A 21,645-nucleotide genomic window follows, 5' to 3' on the forward strand; every position below is an offset into this window, starting at 1 on the left:
AATTTTTCTCCCTCCCTCCCTGTTCTCCCCCCTCCCCAAGATGGCAAACAATCTGAAACAAGTTATACAGGAGCTGCACAATTCTGGAAGAGTCAGTTACCATCTCTGGGCCTGAGTTTTCTCATCTATAAAATAAGAAGCTAGACTTAATGATCTCTAGGGTTTTTTCAGTTCTAAATCTATGATTCTGCGATGCCATGTATGGTATAAGATAGTAGATCATAAGTACAAAGAAAAGCTCTGAATAGAAAGCTAAGAGAATTTTGCAGATGGTGAGATCATTATCAGATTGAGGGGGTGGGGATACAAGGGAGGCTTCATGAAGGATGTGATACCTGAGCTGAGCCTTGAAGGAAGAAAATGATTTCAATGTGGAGAGGGTGTGTTTCAGGCATGGTGGATAGCTTATCAGGAGTACAAGGATGTAGGAGAGGTCAGGATAAGATCAGACAAGTTGTGACAGTCCAGTTTGCCTGGCATGAAGAGTACCTGAAAGAGAATAGCATGAAATAAGGCTTAAAAGGTAATCTGAAGTTTAATTGTGGAGGACCTTGAAAGCTAAGCTGAGTAGTTCATATATTTTTAATAGGCAATGAAAAACTATTGAAAATGTTTGAGGAGATGAGTGACATGGTCCAACCTGTGCAATTCTTTTGACTGCTGTGTGAAGGATAGATAGAAGAAGAGAGAGATGGGAAGTACGGAACTTAGTGAGAAGCCTATATCAGTGATTTAGGAGAGAGGGGATGATGAGATTAAACTGGGGTTGTGGCAGCAAAGAAAAGAAGGGATGAGTATGAGCACTGTTGAAGAGGTAGAACTAATGGGACTTGACAACTGATTGTACATAAAGAATGAGAGAGAGGGGGGAATCCCAGATAACAGAGATTTTTAGCCCAAGTGACTGGGAAGATGGTGGCAGCATCAACAGAAATGAAGATGTTAGGAGGAAGAGAAGGTTTAAGGGTGATATGAGAAGTTCAAGTTTTGGATATGTTGAATTGGACAGGCTAATGAGGCATTTGGGTGGAGATGCCCAGTAGGCAGCTGGAGATGTAGAATCAGAGCTCAGAGAAAAGAGATCAAGCCTTGATAGATGGATCTTGAAATCAGGTATGTAGAAATGATCATTGAAGCAATGAGATCATCCAGGAAAATTTTGTGGAGAGAAAAGGGGAGAGAGATGAAAGCAGAGGGGTGTGTGTGTGTGTGTGTGTGTGTGTGTGTGTGTGTAATGCTCACACTTAGGGAGTAAAAGGAGGAAGAGGAATTAATGAAAAAACCTGAGGATTTGAACGAGGAGGAAACAGAAAAGAGTTTCAAGGAAAACAAGGGAGGAGAGTGTATCAAGAAGGAAGGGGTTGTCGGCAGTGACACATCCTGCAGAGAGGTCAAGGAGGATGAAGATCTTGCTGAGGGGCAAAGATAGATGATGGCAACGGGAGTCAGATTGTAGGTGAAAGAGTGAGTAGACTGTGAGGAGGTGGAGGCAGAGTGTGGGGTCTACTCTTAGTAGAACTTTAGCAGGGAAAGGGAAAAGAAATAAAGAGAGCTTTTTTCTTTCTGTCTGTCTTTTTTAAAAAGAGATTTGGGGCATTTTATCATGCTCACAAACAGAGGACAAAATCAGCAAAGTAGGAGAGATGAAAATGTCAGAGAAGGAATGATCTATGGAGTACTTTCTTTTGTAACCTGCCTTTGGTCACACTCAAGGAGAGCAGAGATGGGAGGTTGGGCATAGAAGAAGGGGAATGAACTGCTGGAGAGAAGATTTGGACCAGATGCCCAAGTTTCAAGGTCTGTGTGGCAGATGACAGGTTACACTTGCTTTATCTCCCAGCAGCCATTGCTCCAGACAGCTTTGCAGTCCTCTACTCATGAAATTCATGGTCTACTTCATATCATTGCTCCCATTGTTCTTTTCCTGGACAATACCCTCCCTCTTTTCTCTCTTAAAATTCAATATAATTCAAATTTATTAAGTGTTTGCTGTGCCCAGGCATTGTGCTAGACCTGGAATTCAAAGACGAAAATGAAATAGTCCTTGCCTTCAAGGAGCTTAATTCGACTCAGAGGAACCAACATATTCATGCATAGGTAAATTCAAAATACACATAAGGTTAATAAAAAGTAATTTTGGGTCAGAAGTGTTTGTAGAAAGAACAGCAACAGCTGGGGCATTGGAAAAAGTCAAAGACAAAAATTCCAAGAGAGTGGCAGGTCAGTTGAGCTTCAAGGGGGTTTAAGAATCCTAAGGGGTGGAAATGGTGAGGGAGAATATTTTTAGGTATGAAGGACTACTTATGCAAAGAGGGTTGGGTTATGGAATGTTGTGTATGAAGGAAATACAATTGGTGAATTTGACTGTAAAATGAAGCATGTATTGGGAAATAATGTGAAACCAGTCTGGAAATGATGGGCTGGATTCAGATTGTGAAGGTTTTTAAGTGACAAACAAATACATTTATATTTCATTTTAGAGGCAGAAGAGCACTGCTTTTAGCAAGAGAATGGCATGGTCAGAACTGGATTTTATGATGTGGTGGCTGTGGAGGGTGGATTAGAAGGAAGGGAGTGGACTCAGGGAGATCAATTAGAAGGCGATTGGAATACGGAAGAGGTAGGTGATGAGTGTTGAACTACGGTGTTGTCTATGTGAGTAGAAGAGAGGACCGATGTTAGAGATGTTGTGGAAGTAGAATCAATAAGACTTGACAGTTGACTAGATTTGGGAGGCAATGAAAGTGAAGAGTTATTAAGAATGACTCTGTGGTTGTGAACCAATCAGGTTGAGCAGAGAGGTGGGGTGGTCTTAGAAATAGACAAGTTATGCTTTAGGGGAATGATAATATATTACATTTTGGACATGGGCTTTGCATTCCAGACTGGTGGGTATAAGAGACATCTATGTTTCAACCCTTCTCCTGAAAGCACATCTCTACCCAAGTTCTGTCCATCCTTTAAGGTCCACCATGACCAGAAAGCCTTCCTTATACATCCAAGACCATTGCGCTCTCCCATGGTGGTGTAGAAGTCTTAGTGTAGGATCTTAGTGTTGGAAGGACCTTAAATGTCATGAACTCCAACCTTATTTTACAGATGAGGAAATGAAATTACTTTTCCCAGGTCACATAAAGAGATTGATAGAGCTGGCTCTTGAATATAGGTCTCTTATCATCCATTTCATCGCCCTTTCCATCAGGCATAGAAGCATAAAGTTGGTGCTTGATGCACACTTATTGAAGTGAGAAAGATTAGAATTTCCTTGGAAAAAATGAGGAAGCAGGAGGGTTTTAGGTCCTCATAGAAAGAAGTGTGACTACCCTTGCTTTATGTCAAATACCCAGAACAGGTAAGAGCAGGAATACCTTTGTCTTTCTGGGAAGTTGAATCAGAGTCAAATGGGGTGTTTTCTCTCATGGCCTGTGTGAGAGAGTGGAGTGGATCTGACACATTGGTGAACCAGGGCAGAAAGAACTTTTTCATGTTCCTTACAAGAAAGTACTCCTTCCTGGGCACCAAGCCAACTGTAGCAGGCCTCACCTGATGACTCAGGCTGATTGAGTACACGTAGCAGCTGGTATCATTAAAAAGTTTGGTTTCAAGGAATCTGATTGGCAGTGTGCCTGGATGGGGGAGGGGAGAACCCTGATATACAAGGTCATGGTGTTGGGGCCTAAATTCATAAGCACTGGGAACAATGAGTCCATTTCCCTGTTTCTGAATCCCTTCCAGAAATCTGCTAGGACTATTTATTTCTCCTCCTAGGCCCTAGTCCCTTTTCTTTACTACTCCAAATCCTGCCTATCCATCATTCAGGGATCAAATATCATCTCCATTATGAAGCTCTCCTAAGTACCCAGTCTGTATCTATGTATCTCTCCTATGAACCATTGGAGCATTCAGAGTCTATACCACATAATAGGTATTTGCTCACATACAGTCTTCTTGTGTTCTGACTTGTATGTGAATCTTGTGTGCCCATATAGACTGTGAGCTCCCTAAGGGCAATATCTGTGCCTTCTCATCTCCATTGAACTCATCACATACACAATGAAACTCAGTCAAAACGTGTTGAATTATATTGCAACTTCCTAGTGGGTAACTCTGCCTCAGGAATAGTAACTCCCAGAAATGGTTCTGAGTTGCTGCCTGACATGATGGTTATTGAGGAGTTTCCTTAGGTCTTTACTGGGCTGAGCACTGGTGGTAGACTATTTACGTGTTTCTAGAGGCTGTTCCTCTGGAATAGGGGACCTCACCCTTTTTTGTGTCATGGACCCCTAGGCAGTCTGGTGAAACCTGTGGATCCCTTCTTAGAATAGGGTTTTTAAATGCATAAAATAAGATACTTGGGATTAGAAAGAAAATCAGTTATATTGAAATAGATTTTTCCCATATGTGGGACCCCAAGGTTAAGAACCTACTCTAAAAGAAGGGGAGATGTGGGATCTTGGAGTATTCCAGTGGAGTAGGCTTCTCTAGGCAGACCTGTGCAGATGTCTTATCTATATTAGGATGATCTCCTTATGTTGAGGGGTGCCAGGAATTGATACTGATAGAACTGATAAAAGGGGTAGAATTGAACATCCTCACCCCAGCTCTTTGCCCTTCCTGTATTCTAGGCCAGACTTAGGCTGGTCTGAAAGTTCACGTTCAAGATTAGGACAAAATGAAACCTTTGAAGGTCATCTAACAGTTAATAAAAGGAGATTTCCATAGCAGTGTGATAATCTAGGTCCAGCTCAAAAATAAGTTACCCTCCTTACCTCCATGCCTTTGGTCAGCTGCCCAGGATTTAGCAACATGCATAGTGGGGACAGTTATCAATTCGGAGCACTGACACCTTCTGGGTGGGGGTTTTTTAAGGTTCATAGGCAACTAGGGAGATATACCTTTAAGGCTCAAGCCTTGCCATCCTCTCCAACCTCCTTTTTGTTAATCAAGTCTCTGGATAGCTATCTTGCCTTTTGGGGGCGAGGGGGAATCAGACTAGCCTAGGTTACGTGTCAGAGACCTTATTAAAAATAGTTCCTCCATATTCCTGGAGGCCCACAGGAGGGTGGTGATGGCAGGGGTAATGGGGATGAGCTAGGTGACCTGCCTCCATATGGCTTCTAAAGTGATCTATTTGCCTGGGTTGTTTTACAGGTGGTATTTTGATGGGATCAGTCGGAGCGAGGCCCAACAACTTTTGCTCTCCTCCTCCAACCAGCATGGAGCCTTTCTGGTTCGGCCCAGTGAAAGTAGTCGAGGAGACTACTCACTCTCAGGTAATTTCTTCCTAAGAAGCCATATCCTTTGTTTCCTACATTCCTTGATCCACCATCCTATCCTGGGAGGGTTTGGAGCAGTGATGTGCTGATACATGTTTAACAGGCAGTACCCCTGACACCCTTTTAAGTCTAATCTGTATTGTTATAAACAATTTCTTCATCATTTTCTCAAGTCTGAGCACTAAAAAAAACTCCAATAAATGGAGTCCTGACTTGTAGCTTTTACTGATTTCTGAGGTGTAAAAGACACACTGAAAATTGTGGGGCTCTAAAGCTGATAGGAGCTTGATGTTAGACTTTGAGGTTGGCCCCTGAAGGTCTTGGCTGAGTATATGAAGGGACTGTGGAGCTTTTGGAATAGTCAAGAGCTCTTACATGACAAAGCACAGTAGAGCATAGCAGAAATGCACTTGGACAGACCCAAACTGATTCTAGCTTGGACAGACTTGATGAGATTAGAGATGACTTAACCTCAAGAGGTCAATTAGAAGGAATACAACCCATTCGGTTTTTTCAATTATGTCCCCTGGAGTTAGATGGGAAGCACAGATCCATCTATAGTCTTTGGCCTTGTGTCCCTGGTGATAACCATCTGTGGTGATAGCAGTGTTTTGAAATTATAGGAGCTCACAAGTTGCTGTTGGGTGAATGAATGGAATGAAGAGTTTACCTATGCAAAAAAAAAAATGCTATAAATGACATAAGGGAAGGAAGCTCAGATAGAGTAAACCAATGAAAAGAACCTTGAACCCTAAAATTCACCCACTGATTAGCTATGTGTCCAAGGACTAATTCCCTCCCATTCTGGGTACTTTAATTAACCTACATAAAATGGGACTAACATTAGTTTGCCTACTAGATATTATAAAATACTTTGTTTTCCTCAGAAGTATAGTACCCTTGACCAATGAGAGAGTTAAATTAAATTTAATAGGTATTTACTGAGTCTTCCCAACTTTCTTTGTATATTGCTAACTTTATAATAAGAGGTCAGGCTGAATTCAGTAAGTAATTATTAAGTGTCTACTATGTGCCAGATATTCTGCCATATTCTAGGGATACAAAAAAAATAGCTCCTGCCTTCAAAGAGCTTACATTATTATATTGTTGGCAGGGTGAAGATGGTGGCATCCATCAAAAATTAAATATAATACATATGTATATGTGTGCATATCTATGTGTATATATATGCACATGTATATGTGTATATATGCATGCATGTGTATATACAAATATACACACACATACATACATGCATACATACATATACATATATATTTTTATATATATATATACCCACCCACACATATACCTATACGTGTGTGTGTGTGTGTGTGTGTATTTGACCTGGGCTTTGAAAGGAGTTGGAAATTCTAGGAAGTGAAGATGAAGGAGGACTACATATCGTGGATGGGGAACAGCCATGGTGCATTGTATGGAGATGGGGCATGGGATGTCATGTTCCAGAGAAGAAGGCTAGTTTAACTGGATTGTAGTAAAGGCTTTCAGAGAGTAATGTAATCCTCCATCAAAGGCAGGCTGGAGCTAGATTGTGGAGGTCTTTAAATCCCAAACAGGAGTTTGTATTTCATCTTAGAGGCAAGAGGGCCCCACTAGAGTTTCTTGAGCTGGAGAGAGACATGGCCAGAGTTGTGCCTTAGGAATATCCAGTTGTTAGCTGCATGGAGAATGAACTGAAATGGAAAAAGACCTGAGAGGTCATTTAGGGGGCCAGTATATTAGTCCAGACAAGATGTGAGACTCTATGAACTAGAGTGGTGTCTGTGAGTATGGACAGGAAGGGGTGAAGGAGAGATGTATGGTGGAGGTAGAATTAACAACATTGGACAACTTATTTGGATAAGATGGGTAAAAGAGAAGGAAGAGTCCAGAATGATTCTGAGGGTTGAGAAATTGGTGACTAAAAAGGCTAGTGGTGCCCTCAACAGAATTAGAGCTATAACTTGTTGAAGCCTGGATACAGTTTGTGATCTGTCCCCAAACTACGGGCCTTCAAGGGAACTTTCCTTACATTCTTTTTCCATTGGCCTGTAAGGCTGGCAAGGGCTACTTGGGTGGTAGCCCTTTGGTGACATGTCCTACCTGGACAATAGCCCTTCTGGGCTGCAAGTTAAGCTACCTCCTCTTTCCTTGCATTGAAATGTCCCTATTTTCAGTATTTCTGAATTTCCTTCAATATCTATCTAATTCCTTGATGTGTAGTTCTATCTTCTGTAGATCTGGAGGGCAGGAGAATGGGTAAGAAAATCATTGTTTTGGATTTCTAACTTTGGTTTTTATGTTTCCTCCTCTCACTCTTTCCCTCCACTCCCTTTCCTTTCAACTTCCTGATCTCTCTTTTTCTTTCTTGTCTCTTTCCCCAATTTCTTCGTCCTTTTCTCTCTCTCCATCTATCCTTTTCTCTCTTTCTCACTTGCTTCCTCCCCCTTTCCTCTTCTTCCCTCTTCTTTCTGCCTTCCCTGTCATTTTTTCCACAGTTCGCACACAAGCCAAGGTCTGCCACTACCGAATTGCCAAGGCCCCAGAGGGTGGCCTGTATATTCAGAAAGGTCAGGTTTTTCCCAGTCTGGAGGAGCTCCTTACCTACTACAAAGCCAATTGGAAGATTATCCAGACACCCCTGCTGCAGCCCTGTGTGCAAGAGGTGGGGCCCTTTCCTTCTCCCTCCTTTTTTCCCTGTCCTCCTCCTCCCTCCCATCTCCCCACCTCCCTCCCAGCTTCTTACATTCCTTTCCCCTCCTCCCTCCTCAGTTCCTTCTCCTTCCCCTCCTTGTTCCTCCTTACCCTCTTCCCGCTTTCCCAGGACGCTGCTTGAAGAGTACCAGTGAAAATACGAATCTTTACTGAGCGTACCTCTGTGTGCTCAGTCTTATATTCATCTCTGGTCCTATGTGGGGAAGGGAGAGAGGCCAGGGTTAAAGAGCTGCTATCAGCCTTTGGGGATTTTACTCTAGCACCAGTTGGATATGAGGCCATGTAAGCCTCATTTGGCATTTATAACTGATAGTCAAGGCTACTCCTGAACTATCCTGAGTTGGGACTGCTGATGCGGGTGGGAGAAGGCTTTTCCCAACCTAGGAGTCCTAAGGATTAGGTCACAGAATATGCACCATCAGGATTCATTGGGAAATGAGTTTCAGATGCCCTGGGCTCTATCAGAAACCCTGACAAAGGAAACTGGGTGTGAGCGCCTGGTAGTAACATGGCTTTACTTGTTGGATTTGAGCTCAGGGCTAGGAGGGATCGACAAATCACAGTTTATGCAGGATTGTCTCCTCTCCTGCTCTGATATAGGAGGGAAATGATAAAATTCCTCCATGTCTCATCAGCTATGAAATAGAAAGAATAATAGTTCTACCACCCATCAGGTAGTAATTAGTGTTTGAAAAGGGTTGATGGAGGGACACACGCCATGAAAAGTGCTACTTAAGTCCCCTGTGTAATTATCTGAGGCTCCCAGAGTATCCTGCTTTCAAGCCAAGAGTGAGGAGCACTTGGCTGAGATGAGATTTTAGCTTCTCATCCTTGGTCATCAGCAGGAGCCAGGCTTGAAATCGAGAGGGTTTGGTTTCAGCTTTTAGGGATAGTGATTGCTAACACATCCTGCCTTCCTCGGAAACAGCCAGAGAGACCTGTTAGGACATTGGTTTCAGCAAGGTATCTTTCCACACCTCAGGATTGCTTCCTCCTGGGAGGGAATCACAGACCTTCTGCTGAAATACGCCTCAAATTCATTGACTTCTTTCTTTCCAGCTCAGTTGATGTGTGTGTGTATGGGAGAAGGAAGTTCATGTCTTCCTTAAAAGAAATTGCAGTTTTCTTAAGGCACTTTTGCCAGAAAAAGTAAATAGGCACATTACATGTCAATCCTAGTCAGGTCTATTCATTTCCCCCTCTTCTTCCCTGCTCATCTCTGTCTCTGTCTCTCTTTTCATCCCTCAGCGACCACTGGAGAGGGATGAATGGGAACGTCCCCGGTCTGAGTTTGCCCTTCGAAGAAAGCTGGGCGAAGGCTATTTTGGAGAGGTGTGGGAAGGCTTGTGGCTGAATAAGGTTCCGGTGGCCATAAAGATCATAAAGTCTGGTACGTTTAGGGAAGGATGAGCCAGGCCCTGTGATTCACTTTACTCTCTCCCATTCTGTCTCATGTTGATAAATAAGGAAAACAGTTTTACTGTGAGGTAATTAATAAGTCTAAGATTAGTCTAGGGTTGGGGACTGTGGCCAGGGCAGGAACAGACTCAACTGATGCAAAAAGGGATGGGACCCATAAGCTTAGACTTCCCCAAATCCCAGGCTCTCAAGAGTTGGAAAGCACCTCAGAGGCCATGCAGTCCAATGCTGAACAGGTACTTGCCTTACATCCCTAATAAGTGGTTATCTATCCTTTGGTGGAAGACCTACAGTGATGGTGAACTCACTATCTTATGAGGCTGTCCATTTTATTTTTTGGCAGCTTACATTGAATTTAAATGTGTCTCTATAGCAACTTCTGCCAATTGTTTTTCTGCACTCTAGTACTAAGCAGGGCAAGACTCTTCCTCAGTGATTTTTAAACCAATATTTGAAGATGACTCTCATTCCTTGCCCCCACCAAGACTTCTTTTTTCTTGGCTAAGATTCTTCAGTAGATTTAGAAATGACAAGGTCTCCAGTCCATTTACTATCCTTGCCTCCCTTCTAGCCTGTTAATGTCCTTCCTACAATGCGATATGCAGAACAGAATACTATCCAGATGTAGTTTGACCAGGGCAGAGACAGGGAAATCAATACCACCCTGCCTTCACTAATGCGCTATGCTATAAGGTCTGTTGAACTTTTTTGATAGTTATATTGAACTTGCAGATCTTTTCCCATAGAACCTTTTCTACTTGGACCTCCTCTCTCCCCTTGCACAATTAACTTATTTAACTCAAGTGTAGGGCTTTGCATTTATGCTTATTCAACTTCATACTATTAGATTTGGTCCCTTGTTATGACCTATATATCTTGACCATTGTCAAATGTGCTAATTCTCCCAGATTTGCATCATTTGAAAATTTGATTAACAGGCATGCGTAGCTAGCCAGTCAAAAGTTACAGCCAAATGCATGAAAACTCACATCTCCTCCCCTCTTTTGCCATTGTCTTCCCCAATGCCCACCTGGACAAGATCTGAGAGTCTACTGTTCCTTCTCTGTTCAGGTCTCCACTGTTCCTGAGAGGCCAGAAGGACTGTGATTGGGGAGAAGGTCGAGTTTGGGTGATAGAGGTTACCATCAGTGCCCATTCTTTCATGTATCCCCCAGACCTTCATGGGCTATGCTTGCTTGCTTTCTTGCAGCTGACATGAAGCTTGATGACTTCACCAAGGAGATTCAGAACCTAAAGAATCTCAAACATGAGAAGCTGATCAGGTTGCATGCGGTCTGCTCCATCGGAGAGCCTGTATACATTGTGACAGAACTTATGAGAAAAGGGAACCTCCAGAGCTTCCTCAGCAGTGAGTGCTTTCTTTCCCCCCACTTCTCCTGTCAGCCACAGATGCCAAGGGCCTACTGTTCACTTGGAGAAGAGGAGGCCTAATCCCCACAGATGATTGATTGATTGTGTGCTGGTTCCCTGTCTTAGTTCTCTCCATGGTTCTTCCCTGCCAGTCTCCCTCAGAGTTCTCTTTTGGTCCCTCTCTTTCAGATCCTGTTTTTTGTGTCTCTTATGGCCCCTCCCTTTCATGACCTGCTCAGCCCCCTCCATGTCTTTCCCTCTCAGTCTCATCTCCTTATAGCAACCCTGCCTTGAGCAGAAGCCCCAGCCCTTTATAATGAAGAGATAACCCATTTACCAATTGCTAGGTGTAGTGAGAGGCCTCTTCTTAGCCTGTGGGGCAGACAGGAGAATAAAGTGCACAGTCACTGTCCTGCAGAGCTCATTAGACAAAGCTAATACTCATCAAAGACTCAGAACAGTCTAGGTTAGAGTGTGCTGCAATGGGTAGTCCAGAGACCAATACTCTTGTGGGCTATGTGTGAGGTTCATGTTGCTGAGTCTAAAGCTGTCTTGGGAATAGACAGATGGTCCTTAGTCCTTCTGGGGCTTTGATATTGAGACCAGTGCTGTTTGACCTATGCAAATACTCTGGTGCATACTTGGGCATGGAGGAGGAAGCCTATTTCCTGACTCAACCTTAACCCTGACCCTGATACCACTAGGAAGTTGCACCCAGATACACATTAGTTCTATTGTTAGGACCCTATCCATGGTTACAAAGTATTAACTAATGATAATAATGATGTTCATGATAACAGTAATAGCCTCTCAGCCTCTGTTTCTCCACCTGCATAATGGGATTAATGATACAGATTTACTTTCCAGAGAACCTTTAAGGCTTAATTAAGAAACGTACTGAGCTCTTTGAAGATAAAAAGCCCTTTCTGATTACATAGATAATAATTAAACATTTTAAGAAGGAAAATGATGTCCCATTTGACAAATTCTGTTCTCATCAGAGCAGGGCTGGTTCTTGACTTAGCTGCTCTAATATGTTACCACTGGGATGGTTCTAGTTTGTAGGACACTCCTGGCTGGGAGCTCTTTAGCCCCTACAACTTGTGACCTTCCCCTAATTCCCAAGCTTATCTGAGTTTCCCAGTATCCTGACCTGATCCTGGGATGAGGGACATGAATGGAAGGGAGGTGCCAGGGTGTGAGTAAGTAGTCTTTGGGGAATGCCACAGATTCTCAGTAGCCTGTGAAAAGTTCTGACCTAGAAAACCCAGTTTCCTTTCTTTGCCTGGATGAATCAGCCTTTCTGAAAGGCCAAGGGTGAAAGAATAGGTTTTGGAAATCATCTGTGTACTTTACTGTGCTCCCTAGGGGAATCTATAGCCTTGCTGTGGAAAAGCAAGAACGCAAGGACCAAGCACATCCTTTTTCTGACTCACAGCTTTCCCAAAGCGTTTTCTGCTCCCCTCCCTCCATACCTTCCTCTCAACATTCTCCCTCTAATCTATCCTCCCCTTTCCCAACTCCAATGCCCTTTCTTATGTTCTCTCTTCCACATACATCTTCTCTCCTCATTGTTCTACATCTTCCCCTACAGTCTCGTATTCATCCCTCCCTACATCCTTCTTTTCCTGTCTTCTCCCCTCTAATCCTCTCTTCCATTCTCCTGAAACTTCTATTGTCCCATCATCCTCTCCATTCCTTCCCCTCTAGCCTTTTCCCATTTCTCTTCCCCTCATCTTCAGTCCTTATCCTTGAATCTTTCCCCTCTATCTCTTCCCCATCAGCCTCCTCTCCATCTCCCTCCCATCTCTCCATGTTATCCCGAGTGAGCCTCTCTTCTATTCTCCCTTCATTCTCACCTCAATCTCCCCATCATCTCTCTCTCCCTTTCTTCCACAGCTTTCCCTCCTCATCTCCCCCTAACTCTCCCTTCTTCCATATCCTCTCCTCTCATATTCATTTCTTAGTCCCTTTTCCAAGATTGTTTCCTTGTACCTCCTTTCTCATCCTTACTTCTCCTCTCTTACTTACTTACTTACTCTCTCCTCATTAGTCTCTCTTCCATCTCTTCTACCACATTCTCTTTCCCTTCCCTCTCATTTTCTCTCCTCCATTTCGATTTTTAGACCTCCCTCTTAAGAATGGAGAGTAGCATTTTTCTAACAATGCTCCCTTTCTTGGTGCTTTTATGAAGAAGACCCTGTACCAGGCACTAGAAATGTCCAGTGTTTCCTCATCTTTTCAGTGCCCTCCCTGAAAAATAACCCATTCTGGAGCTGACCTTGGGAAGGGGAACTCCATCTATGCATGGCAACTCATATCCCCATATATACTTACTGCACTTGACCCTCCCACATCTACCCTGACTACCTATGGTGTGCACCTGGCAGGTATCATTATCTCTGTGGATTTCCAGCCTTAGGGAGCCATCATCACCCCCACTGACTCAGGGTCATGACCTTGAATTTCTCCTTTAGGTCCAGAAGGGAAGGCCCTCAGTATCATCCACCTCATGAGCATCGCCTGCCAGGTGGCTGAGGGTATGACCTACCTGGAGGAGAGGCACATTGTGCATCGGGATCTAGCTGCTCGAAACATCCTGGTGGGAGATGACCTCACTTGCAAGATTGCAGACTTTGGCCTAGCTAGGCTTCTAAAGGTCAGGCCAAGGGCTCTGTTTTTCTATTTTTGACCCTTGCCACCAATTTACTCTTGGCCAGATTATTCCCATCTGTATCCCTTTAAATCCTGCCTTCTCTAGTAATAGTCTCTTCTCCATCGTATATGATTTATGAATGAAACACATACTGGACCACAATACGGTTCTGATGTAGTGGGAAAAGTCCTTAGGTTGAGATTCAGAAGACATAGGCTGGAATCTTGAGCTTGCCTCCTGAGATGTTTAGGTTTTAGGTGACCCAAGATCTCACAGGTAGTGAGTAACAGAGCTAGTATTAAAACTAGGTGTCTGGATTTTTGTGGGATCCTGAGCAAGACACTATATTTTGGGGATCCATTTTCCCTTTTTTGTAAAATGATGGGGTTGGACTAAATAAGCTATAAGGTCCTTTCCAAGTCTGGCTTCCTGAAACTCTGAATCCACGTTAAGCGTATTATGGGTTCCCTTTGCTTCTAGTAGTCTTCCGTCTTGCTTCCTTCCCAACACCCACTCAAGTCTGTGCTCAGGGAATTGAAATGACCTCTAGTGACGCCAAAATGAAATATCATTAAGAAGTCAATATGACATAATATTGTGTGTTCTTAAAACAAATATGACAAAAGTGATTTTGGTTTATCCATGTTATTGGTTTACCTTTGCTTTGTTTCCACCATCATGAATAATTGAGAACTGATTGCAAAGTCCAAATCCCAACATATTGGCAACCCTTACAGCCCAGAACTAATTAAGGTGTGGGAAGGGGTGATGTGTTTGTTGTTCCACTCTTTTAAAGGTTTCTAGGTTGAAGTGGAACTGGAGGGTTGTATTTTGGTTCCTCTTACCCCCAGAATGACTCATTTTTCAGTTGCTTTTTAGGATGATATTTATTCCACAAAAAGTAGCACCAAAATCCCTGTAAAGTGGACAGCACCAGAAGCAGCCAATTATAGGATCTACTCACAGAAGTCAGATGTTTGGTCCTATGGGATCCTGCTTTATGAGGTCTTCACATATGGACAGTATCCCTATGAAGGTATGGTTCCAAGTCACTCTCTTTTTAGCTTCTCCTTTGAACTCCAGTTTTACTATGGGGCTCATATCTATCTAACTTTGGATAAATTTTCAAAGGCTCCCATGTGAGTCAATATCTGCATGTCCTTTAAGTCTGTGTTAGATTTAATAGAATATTCTAAGGGAGGAAGAAACATGGCTGCTGTTCCTTGGGAGTTCCTAGTCTGAAGTAGGGACTTGTTTCAGAGACTCTCTGATATGAGCAATCAAGATTTTCTTTTTCGGGGAGTCCTTAACATGATGGAAAAAAAGTCCCCTGTCTTCTGGAGTCCCAGTTGGATGGGAATACAGGGACCTTGCTACTGCAGGATCCCTAGCCTAGTGAGGAAGAGAAGAACCATGCCCAGGAAATGGCCATCCCATTTGTGACACTTTTTTATATTGAGCAAGTTCCTTAATCTCTTAAGTCTTCTGTTTTCTTATCTGTAAAATGGAGTTGAACTGGATGATATCTAGGTCTCTTCCAGCTCTAGACTTACGTTCTATAATTAAATTAAAAAATATATTGTCTTCACGGAGCTCAAAACTTCCTGTCTTCTGATGGATTTGGGAAGACTTCCTTGTTAGTCAATTTCCGTATGACTTCCAGGCTTTGGTTAGGCCTTGTAGGGAGTTCTAAGGTAGGAGGAGACATGGCTCCATACTCCTGGGTCTCCCTAATCTGAGGCAGGGAAAATTTCCTTGACTCAGACAGTGACTGGTCTAAACAAGCAATCAAGACTTTCTTCCTTGGTGAGTCTCTTACCTGATGAAAAAAAATGGTCTACACCTTCAGGAGCCCCAGTTTGATGGGGATAGAAAGGAAACAAGCCCAGGAAAATGAAATTAGACATAGTGGATTAGACAAGTATCTGTAGACCAAAAGAGTCAATTTAGTAAGCCATTCAGTCAACTAGGCTTAATACCCCAGAGACAAAGCCATTGATTGATGTAGTGAAATTGCATTTTTTTTTTTGATAGGCTCTTTATGCTTTGGAATAATGGGTAATGAATATGGCTAGTTAGGGCAGTCTTCCTGGGAGAAGTGACAGCCCAAACCTTGGCTGTCTTCCTCCTGAGGGAAACCTCTAGAAGGGGATGGATTCCTTGGATTTCGACCTTCCTTTTTTCCTAACCCCAATGTATGTTGCTTCTTCCAGGAATGACTAATCAAGAGACCATTCAGCAGATCTCCCGAGGTTACAGGCTGCCTCGCCCACCCATTTGTTCCCCTGAAGTCTATGTACTCATGTTAGAGTGCTGGAAGAGCAATGCTGAGGAGAGGCCTGCCTTCTCTGTGCTCAGGGAGAAGCTCAGCTCCATCTACAGACGTCTCCATTACACCTTCACATGACCTAGGCCGTTGCCTTTTCCTGCATTCTCTCCTCATCTTCCTGCCCCAAACCAAAAGCTGTACATATCCCTGACTTTGGGAACAGTTGCCAGTGTCTAAAGCCCTCTCATGGGGAGGGGGAGCTTCAGGAGAATGTCTGTAAGATCCATAAGGTCTATGACCAGGAGACTTATTGAGCCTGGATACCCCTCTGCTGTCAGTCACCTCACAGAATCTCAGAATCGGAATGGTCCTTAGAGGCCATGTAGATCAACCTATACCCCAAGAGCTCCTACTGCCACAAACTGGACAAGTGGTCTTCTAGCCTTTGCTAAAAGATCTCTAGTGAAGGGAAACTCACTACCTCCCAGCACCACCCTTTCTATTTCCCTCTTTATTTCCCCTCTTCTCCTCATTCTCCTTCCCCTATAGGAGAATAGAATGTGGAGGAAAGGAATCTTCCATAGTGCTAGTCACTCTCAGGAAAATATTTAATGTAAATACTGTACAGACAACATCTAAATGTCAAGAAAGAGAATAACCTGGAATAATATGTCTATAGAATTCATCTGGTGGCCTGTTGGTGTTTGTGTGTTTTCATTACATATGTGTTTGTTGAAAGGAAAATTCTTTCTTCAGGCCTTCATTTGAATTAATGAGGCAAGACTCACGGAAAAAGAAAGTTAAAAGAAGTTTATTAAAAGTATATCAAGGTAGCAACATGCTGACAGGGCTAATCACTGGAGTTCAACAGGGGATTCAAGATGGAGCCAGCTTTTACGGATAACCTTAGTAATGAGATAAAGACAATTTAAATAGGTCCTTCACAGCCAAAGGGGATGGGCCATTGTATCTTAGCTCCTCCCCAATTGCCTGTTTGTAGTTTAACAGATGGGAAATAACCTATGACAGGTATGGTATGTCCTGCTACATGACAGATAGCAGATAATGCAAAAGCTACAAACTGGGCGATACCTCCCCCAACACTGATTTACAAGCAGGATTGGGAACAATGTGTCACTGAGTCAGCATAAGTTTCAATATGTTCATTCAGCAGATACATATTGGGCACCTCATATTGTCCAAGACTATGCTGAGGGCTTCAGAGAATATAACCATAAATATAAGAGACAGCCTGTGCCTTGATGGAGGAACAAGGAAAAAATAAGATAAAAGACATATATACATACAGAGACATATAACGTAGTCAAGTCAACAGGCTTTTATTAGGTGCCTACTCTGTGCCAGAGACTCTATTTTAGATACAAAGAAAGGCAAAAGTCCTTCAACATCCCCCAAACCCAGTCCCTATGCTCACAGTTTAATGGGAGAGCCAACATACAAAAACATAGGATAAATTGGAAATAAGAGAGGGAAGGCATTAGCATTATGAAGAATTGGAAAAGGCTGAGATTTTTAGCTGAGACCTGACGCCAATTAAGACAGGAGATAGAGAGGAAGAGAGAGTTCCAGGCATGGCCGATAGAGTGGTACTGATGATAGTAATGAGAACAGTGCTATCTGACATTTACATGGCAGAGTGAGATCACCTGATTCAATCTATACTTCCCAAAGAACCCCTTCTACAACATACCTGACAAATAGTCATCCAGTCTTTTTGTGAAGCCCCTCCATTAGGTCTGCGGTGGGAGGATAATTTCCACCTGAGACATCCTATTCCAATTTTGAATAGTTCTAATTGTTAGGAAGTTTTTCCTTATATCAAGCCTAAAATGTGCTTTTGGGCAACATCCACACATTTTTATTAGTTCTGGCCTCTAGGACCAAACTGAATCCCTTTTTCTTGTGATAGCAAGAAAAACCATCTCTTCGTGATGGCACAAAATCAAGACCTCTTGCTGAACTGAATGCTCTCTAGCTCATCAATGTCTACCCTAAAATGTGGGGCCCAGAACTGAATAAAATACCCCACCTAGGATCTGACTGGGACAGGGTCCATGGAACTACCACCTCTTAATTTCTGGAAACTGTTGCTGTCAATAGAGCCCAAGGTTGTATGAGCTTTTTGGGTTACAATATCTCATTCTTGGCATATTGAGCTAAGGTATGCAAAATACTTTACCATTTTATCCTCGGTTTCCTCATCCGTGAAATGGGAGTTGAACTAGGTAAGTGATTCTCAGGCTTTTTCATCAAGATCCCTTTACATTCATAAAAATTATTGACTACTCAAACGGCTTTGATTTATGTGGGTTATATCTACTCTGGTTATATCTACGGATACTTATGCACTACAAATGGCATCTTAGTATTATTCCAAAAATAGTTTTGATCTTATGGACCCCATGAGAAGGTCTTGGGGACAGGGGTCCCTGGACAACACTTTGAGAATCTTCAAATTAGATGATTGCTAAGGTCCATTCTGGCATGATGTAAAGTTATGTAACTATGTAAGCAGAGGTTAAAGTAAAGTGAGTTCATGCATGCAGAAGCACATGGGCACACATAGGGACACTTGGACATATCTATAGATCCCAAAGAGCATAGATTCATAACATGTACTCTCAGATACTTATTCCCCAAGGAAACCCCATTTGGTCATTGTTCTCTACACTTTTCCTGGTTTGTCTCTGAAAACAAATGCTTTCTCTGTTGAGGTAACTGAGTTGGGTTCTTCTGAGCCCTGAAGAATTTGGGAAGAACCCTGAATTTATACATGGGGATCAAATTCTGTGTCTGCCTCTGTTACTTAACTATCCAATGTGACTCTCTGGGTCCCAGTCTCCTCATCTGTTAAAAAAAAAAAGAGGACAGGCTAAATGATGTCTAAGGCTCTTTCCAGCTTTAAATCCTATGATCTGAAGCTTGAGCTGAGTAAAACACTGTATCAAAGACCCTGAAATTAAACAGCAGAGAGCAAGGACTTGGGCTGAATCTTGAAGAAAATTTAGGAGTAAGGTATGAGGAGGGGGAGGGGAAAGAACACTTCCGTATACCAGGATCAGGCTCACAAGTTTACCAAGCAGAGTCATCTGGCAAAGAGGATTATATTATAGGAATGCCTATTGGATTTATTTAAATCAGAGCTTCTTAACCTTTGTGGCCTGGAGTGCTTTGGAATCTGGAAAAGCCTTTGGACCACTTTTTGGAATCATACTTTTATGTGCAGAAAATAAAACACATGGGAAGCCAATTTAAAATATATATATACATATATATATATACATACATATAACGCAGAAAGGAAACCAATATATTGACATAGGTATATTAAAAACAAATACCCTGACCTGAGGTTAAGAACCCCTGATTAATGTTAGAAACACAAAACAGACTGGCAAAGGCAGTCAAAACAGGCAACTTTCTTGAGTTTAAAACATCTCAGATATCAAGTCTAGGGACATCAGTTCATTAAAAAAAAAATTCCCACCAATATTCAAAGTTAGGTTTTCAATAATATTTCTTTACAAGAGATCCAGAAGTTTTAGACCTTATTCTAAGTAAGTCCTATAGCATGAGAATAGTTTCACTCTGACTCCTCAGGATGAGAGAGAATGTTCTTCCAGACACCACCCTGAATCCTTCAGTCACTGGGTCTGGACACACTGTAAATTTTTTTAACCCGATCACTGCTGTCTCCAATTCTTTGACAGATCCCCAAGGACACTCAACTCACAAAAGATCTAGATAATTGAAGTCAAGTAAATACTTCTGCCTTGTATCTAACTGGAACCAAAGTATTGGATGAGATAATATGGGGGTGGAGGGAATATACTGGACTAGGAGTCTGAAGACCTGGGTTCAGATTGTGTAACATTTGAAGGTTACACAAACCTGAGCCTCAGGTTGCTCATTCGTAAAATGAGGGCCTTCAATCAGGTGATCTGAGCTCCCTTTAGTCTCTGAATTTCTAGGATGCTAGGAAAACTGAGGCCAGAATTTATATTCCATCACCATCAAAAGGCTTTTTTTTCCTGACAAGCCATCCTCCTACCGCAACTGTCAAGACAGAAATTAGGTTAAACGGAAGAGAAAATTTCCCAACTGTGAATGTTTAGCAATGTGACTTTGAGGGACTGAGGGTTCAGTTTTTGGCAAATTCCTAACTCTGGATGTCTTCAGAGGTAGTGTGTGTGTGTGTGTGTGTGTGTGTGTGTGTGTGTGTGCATGCGCACGCGCGCACGCACACACGCTCAGGATGATGTGAGTGGTCCTGGTGGAAAAGATGACTAATCTTGGTTCTTAAGTCCTGGGAGTTTTTGAGCAAAGCAGGCTGACAGCTTCCCACACAGGGAACAATCTTGATACTCTTGCATGCTGTAGCAAAAATCCCATCCTTTTAATGCCAGTATATTTCTCAGTGACACTGCTATGTGACTGCTTAGTCTGGAACACTAAGATCTTAGAAGAATCAGTATCGCAAATGACCCAGATGACAATGTAGGGACAATGCAGGAAGCAACATGATTAAGTAGAAGAAGTGTTGTATTTGAAGTTCACAGAAAAGGGACTGAATCCAGGCTGGGGTGACTTTAGGCAAGTTATTTCATCTCCCTGTGCCTCAGTTTCCTCATTTATAAATGTTGTTGTTGAGTCACGTCCAACTCCATGACCCTATAGACTTCGTAGGGTTTTCTTGGCAAAGATACTATAGAGATTTGCCATTTCCTTCTCCAGTGTGTTCCCATTTTACAGATAAGGAACTGATGAAAATAGGTGTTAAATGACTTGCCCAGGTTCACACAGTTAATAAATGTCTGAGGCTGGATTTGAACTCAGATCTTCTTGACTTCAGGTCCAGTGCTCTGTCCATTGCAAAACCTGGCTGCGATTGGGCTCTTAAGATCGTTCCAGTGCTAAACTTCATCTATAATCTATCTATAAGCTTTATCTCTAATCTATCTTTATAATCTTGAATAGCTTACAGAATTTTATCAACTGTGATTTGTTCCTACTAATGGCACAAAAAATACCATCAGGGCCATATATGCCAGAAAAGGGGGTGAGCAGTACTGTGGCCACAGATGGACAGGCTGGGTGATTCGCTGGTAGCCATGAAATATTAAAAGAGCCAGAGGAAGGCCTTCAGTGGGCCTTTACAGGCAACTTGGTGGGACAGAACAGTCAGTGGAAAAAAAAACCCACTTGGTCTAGAGTCAAAGGATCAGAGTCCAATTCTTCCATCAGATGCTTATCACCTATGTGGCCTTGGGTAAATAGATTGCCTTCCCCAAGCCTCCTCTTCTGTAAAATAAGAAATGTGAACTGGAAGACCCTAGAGGTCTCTTTCAGCTCTCTATGTTCCTCTCTGAAAGGGGCAGAGCCCCTCCCTCCCCCCACTCAGGTCCAAGTTAAACTAATCACGAGTAGAGTTGCTTCTGCAGTTAAAGTGTTTGTCTCTGGGTATAAGGCAGAAAAAGTGGTGAAAATTCTAACCAGGGAACAGGTACAAATCCTTTCTGAGAGGCTTAGGTGTTCTCTGGGGGGAAAGGAATGAGGGAGGGTAAAAGTAAGCGCATGTGTCTGATGAAGCAGTCAGCAACCCAGTCAACACGCACTTTTTTGTGTCCTCTAGGGCTCCCCACATTTACCAGTCTCCCTCCACACAAAGACATACATAGCTGTGCAGGAAAGGAATGATGGGGGAGTTTCTAAGAGACTGGGAGTCCACAGTCACTCCTGTGGGATGGACCATATTAATTATCTCTCCCATTAAGCTTGCATTGACTTTGTAGAAACAGCTGCAAACGTCTGGATTCATATGAACAATTGATGTCTCAGCACCTATTTGTTAAGTACCCACTACATATGAAGTACTAATGTCCTCTGGGGACTACAAAGATATTTTAAGTCCCCTTTGA

At 42.7% G+C, this 21,645-nt stretch overlaps 1 protein-coding gene across 2 annotated transcripts in view; it reads left to right on the plus strand.

Annotated features, from left to right (window-relative positions):
* The window catches only part of SRMS (src-related kinase lacking C-terminal regulatory tyrosine and N-terminal myristylation sites), a 35,886-nt gene extending 19,495 nt beyond the window's left edge, over window positions 1-16,391 (plus strand). Inside the window, exons 4-10 of one of the 2 annotated variants that reach the window (XR_011972299.1) lie at window positions 5,152-5,273; window positions 7,775-7,941; window positions 9,240-9,381; window positions 10,621-10,779; window positions 13,259-13,440; window positions 14,306-14,473; window positions 15,651-15,779. Coding sequence is in view for 1 of the 2 variants with exons in the window: in XM_072633293.1 (XP_072489394.1) it covers window positions 5,152-5,273; window positions 7,775-7,941; window positions 9,240-9,381; window positions 10,621-10,779; window positions 13,259-13,440; window positions 14,317-14,473; window positions 15,651-15,844 (1,123 nt within the window). In the remaining variant the exon portion in view is untranslated. Of the gene's footprint in view, window positions 1-5,151; window positions 5,274-7,774; window positions 7,942-9,239; window positions 9,382-10,620; window positions 10,780-13,258; window positions 13,441-14,305; window positions 14,474-15,650 lie in introns of both variants that reach the window. The other variant, XM_072633293.1, reaches the window with a different exon arrangement.
* Window positions 16,392-21,645: the final 5,254 nt, after the last annotated feature.

Source organism: Notamacropus eugenii, chromosome 1 (assembly GCF_028372415.1).
Source record: "Notamacropus eugenii isolate mMacEug1 chromosome 1, mMacEug1.pri_v2, whole genome shotgun sequence".
NCBI classification, from domain to species: domain Eukaryota; kingdom Metazoa; phylum Chordata; class Mammalia; order Diprotodontia; family Macropodidae; genus Notamacropus; species Notamacropus eugenii.